General features: G+C 43.1%; 1 protein-coding gene across 1 annotated transcript; it reads left to right on the plus strand.

Annotated features, from left to right (window-relative positions):
• Positions 1 to 148: 148 nt before the first annotated feature.
• THAP5 (THAP domain containing 5) lies at positions 149 to 9,036 on the plus strand. Its single transcript, XM_063125868.1, has 3 exons — positions 149 to 279; positions 5,973 to 6,162; positions 8,003 to 9,036. The coding sequence occupies exons 1-3, from the start codon at positions 197 to 199 to the stop codon at positions 9,020 to 9,022; spliced, it is 1,293 nt and encodes a 430-aa protein (XP_062981938.1). The 5' UTR covers positions 149 to 196; the 3' UTR covers positions 9,023 to 9,036.
• Positions 9,037 to 9,449: the final 413 nt, after the last annotated feature.

Below are 9,449 nucleotides of genomic sequence, written 5' to 3' on the forward strand. Positions count from 1 at the left end.
GCGCGGGTGACGAACCGACGGACTGACTGACTGACACCGCGCAAACGCAGCGCCCCTTCCGGCTACGAGGAGAAGGCGGGACAGAAACTCCCGGAAGCGGAAGCGTATGTGTGTGTATACCTAAGGGCGAGAGGTGGGAGGAGTTGCTGCCGCCCTGGTGCCGTCTGGAGCCTCTGGCCGCGGCGGAGCCCGTGCCATGCCTCGGTACTGTGCAGCCACCTGTTGCAGAAACCGAGCGGGACAGAGCGCCCGAGACCAGCGCAAGCTCAGCTTCTACCCGTGAGTGCCTCGCGTAGGGAGGCTGGAGGGGTGGCTTTGCGGGGACTGCAAGGGTGACCCTATGGAAGAATGGACGGGGCTCCCGTCTCTTCAACAGTTGCATAGAAAAGGGGATTTCAGCAGGGGACAATGGCAGGTGTGCAGCACCTGGTGAAATCCCCTCTTCATCACCGCAGTTAAAGCTGCAGCAGCTATACTAGAGTGAGCAGATACAAAAGAGGGCACCTGCAGCTTTAACCGTGGTGATGAAGAGGGAATTTCACCAGGTTCCCCATATATACAAAGGACACCTGCTGAAATTCCCTTTTCAATGCAACTGTTAAAGATACAGGAGCCCTGTCCTCCTTTCCATATGGCCACCCTAACTACAGGCAACCCTCACGAAGCTCACGCTGACAGGGAAATAGGTGCCAGAAATTCATTGTGGTGGGCGGGCATGCAGAGCGTGCTTAGGGTTGTGCAGCGTGATCCTTTCCATGCTGACTTGGAAGTATGCGCCCCTAGTGCCAAGGGGGCTCCCTCCCTCCCTCAGGCGGTGTGCATAGGTCCCAAAGCTAGGATGTGAAAGAATAAACCAGCCTTCCCCAATCTGGTGGCCTCTAGATATATTGGATTACAACCCCCATCTTTTCTGACCATTCACCACGTTGGATGGGATGATTAGAGTTGAAGTCCAACCCAGCTAAACGGCACTGTGTTGGGGAAGGCTGGAACAATACTGTTTTTATGTTTTGGATGGTTTTTAAACTTTGTATACTTTTAATGTTTACCATTTTTAATTGTTGTAAACCACCCAGAGAGCTTCAGCTGTGGGGCGGTATATAAATGTAATAAAATAAATAAATAAACAGTAGAAGCCACAGCAAATGCACCCGTGCTGTACTGTTCTCACATCTGAAAACCAGCTCCTTTGCATGTGAACACATTCAACCTTATGCATCTGCACACACCCTACTGAGCATGTAATAACCAGATGACAGGTTAGTGCTCGGAGGTTAAAATGTCAGCCGTGCCATCGGTATTTGCAGTAAGTAGATCTATTTATTCATATCTAGTCTAATATAGACCCATAAGGATGCAAAGAAACAGCAGAGAAAAGAAGCTGAATGTGTGAGTGGATTCCTTCCTCAAAGATGTAGTGATGGCCACCAATTTGGATGGCTTTAAAAGGGGGTTGGATGCATTCCTGGAGGAGAAGGCTATCAATGGCTACTAGCCCTGATAGTTGTGTGCTATCTCCAGTATTTGAGGCAGTAAGCCCTTGTGCACCAGTTGCTGGGAAACATGGGTGGGAGGGTGCTATTGCACCATGTCCTACTTGTTGAACAGAGTGCTGGACTAGATGGACCCTTGGTCTGATCCAGCATCAAGGCACTTCTTATGTTCTTAAAGTGCATAGGTGTATTTGGAGTCCAGACTGCACCTGCAGCTGCCTGCCATTCCAAGAGTCAGTAGTATCAAACTACAACTGGAGAAACCTGGATTCAAATCCTATTCAGCCATGAAGTTTACTAGATAACCTTGGACCAGTTTCTCTCTCTCTCTCTCTCTCTCTCTCCCTCTCTCTCTCTCAGCCCAACCTATCTCACAGGATTGTTGTGAGAATAAAATGGGTATGGGAAAGGAACCATTGACAGGGATAAAAACATAACATGTGGTTTAGTGCTGCCAGATTAGACAAGAGTGTGACTTTCACTTCTCCCCTACTAAATTAAGAAACTAATTATAAAACAAAGCCAGCTCCAATACATGTTTTCTTGGCATGACACCCCCCAGGATTCAGTGGAACATAAACCCGTGTATATATACACAGGATTGCAAAATGGTGGTTGTTTTATCAGCCGCCACAAAATAATACAGGTTTGGCCATAAAGTGTCTTCCAGCAAGTATTTAGCATTGGTTTAATGATATCACAGCATAGTTTATGCCTGGAACAAATTTTCTGTGACAGGGCTGAGAAATAGAGCATCAGAGCACATTTAGAGTTCATTTTCTTTACCATTAGTAACTTTTAATGCATTCATTCAAGGAAGTATAGGTAGGTTTTTAAACAATTTGTATTTTCTAGCAACTTTCTCAGTGGCCATCATGATATTGGGTGTGTCTATGACTGATCCTAGGAGTATTGACTTTTTGGGAAGGGTAAGCTGAAGAAATAAGAGATTATTTCACCATTATCCCAGCCCCAAAATAGGCTCTTTCACCTTTACTAGCTGGCAGACTGTTGACAATTCAGTCGTTCAGGAATGTTAAACTGTTTTTTCAACATTATCAGTACTTAAAAATTGTTATAAGTTTTGTAAATTATTATAAACTGTTATGAGTAACGTTTATCTGAATACCTGAAGACTTCCCTTTCAAAATGGAATTCCACCCGGGGTCCATTGTAGTAAACTGCCAGATATAACTGGTATGTCTGAAAACTAGTAGACTGCCAGATACAACTGTAGATTGCCTGGTATAATTCTTTTGTGAAACTGATTAAGACTTTCACTGACATTGTTATTTTTGAAAACCTACTGACTTGTTATATGATTATTTCAAATAATTACTGAGTTTAAAAACTTAGTGACTTTTATATGATTATTTCAAATAATTACTTAGTTTAATTGTACAACTTAATATTCTCGTTTTTGTATAAAAAGCTAAATACTGGTCCAGGCATCGTTGTTTGGAGTGTTTTGTTTGAATTAGTTCATTGGGAACTTTGTCTTTGTTGGTTGGCACAGAAGAAGTTTATGGCATGGCTACAAAGAATTGGATTGCATCAAACTTCAATTTTGTTAGTGAAATAAGAAGAATAGATAATTAAACTAGAATTCTGATAATTTAGTGGAATGGTTTTTGTTGATAAAGCAGTCAGTAAGAACATGGAACCAGTGTCAGACCACATTGGCCATGTTCAGAAGGCACCTTAAACCTGGCTTTAACCACAGTGAATACAGGTTTTTGCTTTCTTCATCATGGTTAAAGCTGTGGTTTAAGGTGTCTTCTGAACAGAGCTATTGTGTTGCTGGGGAAAGGAAAGACTTTATGGGCATAAAATAAACAAAATTACATGAGCTGTAAGTTAACATAATATGTACACAGCAGCTCAGCTATATAAAAGTCAAGTGAAAGAAACGGACCCAAAAAGCCTAGGAAACTAAAAATGCTTTCTCCTTGTGCCACCATAAAAAAGGTCCTGGCTTCAGGCACCACCTGCCTCTGCTCTGGTGATGATGGTGGGACTCAGAGAAGAGCCTCTGAGGTACTTCTTGATTCATTGTCAGACTCACGTGGGCAGAAGAAGTCCATGAGATACCCAGGTTGTTCCTAACCCATTTAGGTAGCTTCATAGGTCAAATACCAACACTTTGGATTGTGATGTCATGCCATTTGTTTAATTTATATGTGACCCTCATAATTGCTAGTTTTTAATTTTAGTTTTAGAGCTCACTATCGAGCCTACTCTGTGGCGGTGAGGGTGGCAAAGAGGCAGTTCTTTTCCACCAGCATTGCATCTTCTCAGTGTCGTCTGGCGGAGCTTTTCCGAGTGGTTCGTGGCCTGTTAAACTCTGGGCCAGGGCGTGAGATAGTTGAACCCTCAGTAGCACGCTGTGACGAGTTTGCACGGCACTTTGAAGATAAAGTCGCTCAGATTCGTCATGAATTGGACACCACACTTAATGCAGCACCACTAGTAGAGGCGTTCAGAGCGCTGTCCGGATCAGTTTTATTGGATGAGTTTCAGTTATTCAGGCCCGAGGATGTGGACAAGGTGCTTGGCCAAGTCCGGTCGACCACCTGTGTGCTTGCCCCTTGCCCCTCATGGCTCATTACATCAAATAAGGAGAGGATCGCCGGCTGGGTCCAGGAGGTTGTAAATGCCTCCTTGAGAGAGGGAGTGGTGCCGGCCTCTTTAAAAGAGGCAGTAATTAGACCACTCCCGAAGAAGCCTAATCTGGACCCAGAGGATGTTAACAACTACAGGCCGGTGGCTAATATCCCTTTCGTAGGCAAGGTGCTTGAGCGGGTGGTTGCAGGACAACTCCAGGCACTCTTGAATGAAACAGATTATCTAGATCCATTTCAATCGGGTTTCAGGCCTGGTTTTGGAACGGAAACTGCCTTGGTCGCCCTGTGGGATGACCTCTGTCGGGAGAGAGACAGGGGGAGTGTGACCCTGTTGGTTCTCCTGGAAATCTCAGCGGCCTTCGATACCATCGACCATGGTATCCTTCTGGATAGGTTGTCTGAGCTGGGAGTTGGAGGTACTGCATTGCAGTGGTTCCGCTCCTACTTGGATGGCCGATACCAGAAGGTGGTGCTGGGGGATTATTGCTCTGTGCCGTGGCTCCTAAGCCATGGGGTTCCACGAGGCTCTATTTTATCCCCTATGCTGTTTAACATATACATGAAGCCGCTGGAGGAGGTTATCCGGAGATGTGGACTGAGGTGTCATCAATATGCGGATGATACCCAGCTCTACCTTTCCTTTTCATCAAACCCAGGTGAGGCAGTGGCTGTTCTGAACCAGTGCCTGGGCACGGTAATGGACTGGATGAGGGCTAACAAACTGAGACTCAATCCAGACAAGACGGAGGTACTGTTAGCGGGTGGTTCATCTGTCCGGCGAGGTGATGTTTGCCCTGTCCTGGACGGGGTTGCACTCTCCCTAAAGGATCGGGTCTGTAGTTTGGGGGTGCTCTTGGATCCAGAACTGTCACTTGAGGCACAGGTGAACTCAGTGGCAAAGAGCACCTTTTATCAGCTTAGGTTGATATACCAACTACACCCTTATCTAGACAGAGATAGCCTAGCTACAGTTATCCATGCTCTGATAACCTCTCGTTTGGATTACTGCAATGCGTTATACGTGGGGCTGCCTTTGAAAACGGTCCGGAAGCTTCAGCTGGTACAAAACAGGGCAGCCCATTTACTAACAGGGATTGGCTGGCGAGATCACATTATGCCAGTCCTTTTACAACTTCATTGGCTGCCAGTCCAGGTCCGGGCCCGATTCAAAGTGCTGGTATTGACATTTAAAGCCCTAAACGGTTTGGGGCCAGGTTATTTGAAGGAACGCCTCCTCCCATATGTACCTGCCCGGACCTTAAGATCATCTACAGGGGCCCTTCTCCGTGAGCCCCTGCCAAAGGAAGTGAGGCAGGTGGCTACTAGGAGGAGGGCTTTCTCCGCTGTGGCACCCCGGTTGTGGAATGAGCTCCTCAGAGAGGTCTGCCTGGCGCCTACACTGTACTCCTTTCATCGCCAGCTGAAGACCTTTTTATTCACTCAGTATTTTAACACTTAATTTTAACTTAAATTTAAATTTTACTGTTTTAACTCTGTATTTTAATCTTATATCAATTTTGCTGCATGGTTTTATCCTGGTTGTGCTTTTTATACTGTATTTTGTATTTGTGCTTTTAACCTGTTGGTTGTTTTATTATGGTTTTAATTTTTGTGAACCGCCCAGAGAGCTTCGGCTATTGGGCGGTATAAAAATGTAATAAATAAATAAATAATACTGCTAAGAATAATATGTTTTCTAAGACCCTAGTTCGATCCTAATGTATGAGAATGCCAAAATGCTGTCTAGAGTATTTTGTATATGGGCAGAATATAAATTGAATAAATAAAGGCAATTGTGCAGGCAATACTTTACCAGAAGCATGACATACTGTTTTGTACAAATCCTTTGAAGCAGATTTCCTCTTCATGATAAAGAAAGATTAGAGAAATGGTTACGAAATATGAAATGTGACACCTGGATTCCCAGTAAACATCAGGTCCTCTGTAGTGACCATTTTACACCAGATTCTCTTGACGTCCGATGGGGTATTCGATATTTGAAAACAACTGCAGTGCCAACTATTTTTTCATCATCTGATAATCAGGTAAAATAATATATTGTAGACTAGAAATAAGTCATGTGATGAAGATGCTTTGCCTCATAGTGACAGTGGGAGTATTTATGTTGATTCTAATGCGTGGGTTCTCAACAAGGGGGGAATTCCCCCCCCTGGGCGAATTTTAGGGTTCCAGGGGGGGAATTGGGACCACTATTCAGCAAAGTACTGTAGATTATGTCTTCCTACACATGTTATTAAAAACGTCCCAGAAAAGTGTTATGTTGTCTGCAAAAGCCAGGCCTTTGCTCTCTTTTCCCTCCCTCCCTCGTAATCCTAGAAGTTTCAAGCTTCCCATTTAAAGGGGCAACGCAAAGCCTGGGAGCTGAGAATGTAAAAGGGGCCATGCTTTGCGTTGCCCCTTTAAATGGGACTAATACAGAAAAATATAAAAGATTTTCAATATTATATGCATATTATTTGGAATGCACCTTTTGAGTTAGACTATCTTGGGAAGGGGGGAATTATTCTGAACAATCGTGAAAGGGGAATGGAGCAAAAAAAGTTGAGAACCACTGCTGTAATGGGATTGGTATTAAAGCCATTCCTAAATTCTTCACAGGCACTTGTCTGCTTACAAGAGGGGTGAGAAGGGAGATTGCAGCTTGTGGACATGATTTGGTTATAACTATGTGGTGTGAATTTGTGATTAAGCTGACCTTTCATAGAATCCCTTCTAACACCAACCAGTGATGTAAATTTTCTGGAATGTTTTCTATTCCCTTAAAACAATGGGATCCATTGTAGCATATTTGATAAACAAAACTTTAAAAAAGTATGGCAAGTTAATTTTACACGCTATATAAATATTTGAGAAAGTTTTCCAGAAGCAAGAAGTAGTTGAATCGAAATATCTGACCAAGGGAAAATTCAGCAAAGTGGACCTAGTGTGGTTGAAATGTCATATGTAAACAAAATTAAACCTTTACTTGGAAAGTATCTTAAGACATGGCAACCCTGTGGGCCTGTACAGACAACATGGTAAGTCATGGTTAGGCCGCCCACTGACCCTTTTGAAGCAAATGGTTAGCGGACGTGTTTAAACCTTGGGTTATATAGCCACCATGGTTAGGAATGATTCACACGACATGCTAAGGCATGGTTCACACAACACGTTAAGCCATAACGTTTAGCTCAAAATGCTTCACCGCCGTAAAGGAGCTGAAAATTGTTCACATACTGATTTTAGCATGCCTGTGGAGCTGTGCACATAAATGTGTGTACTTCGTAGGGATCTGCACCTGAGAAAAGTTAATTGCAGCATTAGTTTTAGATTTGACTGGGTTTATTTTAACGTTGAAAATAAAATAATAAAAGTTAGATGCCTAGAAATTATTTAGCAGGGGTTGGATCCAGATTTACGCTAAATCGATTGCACTGATGGGAGTGGACTTCCCTGCTCCCTCCTTCTGATGGCAGCTCTTCCAACCCCCTGAAAACGCTACAGAGAATCAGGAGACCTTGCTGAATGGAATAAGTTGTGTGGGCAGGAGGGCAATCCCCCAAAATTGGGCAGAGAGACATTCTGTGAACAGAGCCCTTCCTCTCATGGAAGGTAAATTCTGGATCTAATCCCAAATGCGTAAACTGTTCATCGTAGAGGAACAGACGATTATGGACATTGCTTAAATTCCTTTTGAGCAGCAGGATAATGCTAGGGTAGTGCATTTAGGGCTGCAGCCCTGTACTTAGTAGGAGTAAGCCCTGTTGACCACAGTGGGACTTACTACTGAACAAGCATGCATTGGACTGCATTGTAAAGCTCCATAGGGGGAGGAATTACTGTAATGTGTCATATTCAGTGGCTTTTTAATGTTTATCTTCTTAGGAAAAAGGACTTTCCCAGAAGAAAATGCAAGAGAAAAGAATAGAAGATGTCAGAGAAAGGAACATAAGTGTAGCAAATACATCTCTTAAACATGGTTCACCAAAGAGAAATATTATACTTGAAGAAAACCTACATAGAAAAGCACTTTGTACAACTTTAAGCAAGTCGCCAGGAAAGGAAGGACTACTTCAGAATATAGTAAAAGCTGAAGATGACATTGCATGTCCAAATAACTCAGTTAAACAGAATATGGAGCAAGCAAATTCTGTGTTAATAGCAGCCGATGTGCAGAATGCAGGAACCATCGATTCGACTTCCCCAGAAAATAGTTTTAATAACTCTGTAGAGAACATCTTCAGTAGTGCAACCACAATTTTGCAAACTTCCGTTCATGACCTTCATTCATGTCTTGAGCGTGTCTCGGATTCTAAAGCCACAGTTTTGCAGGCTTTGCATCTTGAACACTTGGATTCAACTCTGGAATTTAATAATGTCACTGTACCAATTTCTGATCTTCCATCTGATCAACTGGACACTCAGATTGCAGGCTCTTCTGTAGAAGTACAACAAACTGATGAAAATTCTGTGTTGTTCCACACAGTGTCACAAGCTTTAGAACAGTTCAGTGGAAATAAGGAATCTGTTATCACTATTATAGTTCCTTCAGAGTGTTCAAGAACTCCTTTGTTGTTAGAGGGTTCATTCCTACCTGCAGACCAGAAATTAAACATAGAAGTTGAACAATCTGTGTGTATCACCAGTTGCAGTGGCATTGAAGTACTACAAACTGAGCATTCATACTGTAGGCAAGACACAGACAAGGAACAACTCTGGCAAAAAATTCTGAAGTTGCACTCCAAAATAGCACTTTTAGAAGTACAGGAGAGAAAAACCTTAAGCAGACTCAAATCTCTGGAAGCGCTTATTTCAAAACTGAAGCAGGAAAATCTCCTTTCTGAAGAAAAGCTCAAAATTGTAGAAAACTGTTTTACAACGTTTGAAGTGACAATGATACAATAAAAGCTTTAAAGTCATTGTTTTAGTTGATTACTACTTTATAACTTCCCAAATGATATTTGTTTTTACTTACTTTAATGGCAATTTTTAATTTAATGTAATGAATGGGTTGGCTCCAGAATTGCATGGAGTGGAACTCCACTAATTGGGTGTTCCTGTGGATGGAAGCAGGGAGGAGACAAGCTTCAGTTTTTCCCTTCCTCAAGCAGCTCCTCTTTTCCTCCCCTAAAAAATCTGCTCTGGAAATAGCATGGGAAGTGGTACTGAGGACAGCATGGAAAAGGAAAAATCAGTAAAGATTGTCTCCTTTCTCCAGGTTGGTGGGAGGAAAGCATCCCACAATGGGTTATCTCCCCCTATCGCCCAGGAATAGCAGGGACTCCTGTGACTGAGTTTTAAGCCCTCTATGGGTCTGAAGCTCCTCCTAGCC

Source organism: Elgaria multicarinata, chromosome 4 (assembly GCF_023053635.1).
Source record: "Elgaria multicarinata webbii isolate HBS135686 ecotype San Diego chromosome 4, rElgMul1.1.pri, whole genome shotgun sequence".
NCBI lineage: Eukaryota > Metazoa > Chordata > Lepidosauria > Squamata > Anguidae > Elgaria > Elgaria multicarinata.

Excerpts from the sequence above, each read along its gene's own strand:
- THAP5 (XM_063125868.1), top strand. The coding sequence starts at position 197 with ATGCCTCGGTACTGTGCAGCCACCTGTTGCAGAAACCGAGCGGGACAG. Across the intron at positions 280-5,972 it reads CGCAAGCTCAGCTTCTACCC|ATTTCCTCTTCATGATAAAG; the intron begins GTGAGTGCCTCG and ends CCTTTGAAGCAG. Across the intron at positions 6,163-8,002 it reads TTTCATCATCTGATAATCAG|GAAAAAGGACTTTCCCAGAA; the intron begins GTAAAATAATAT and ends TTATCTTCTTAG.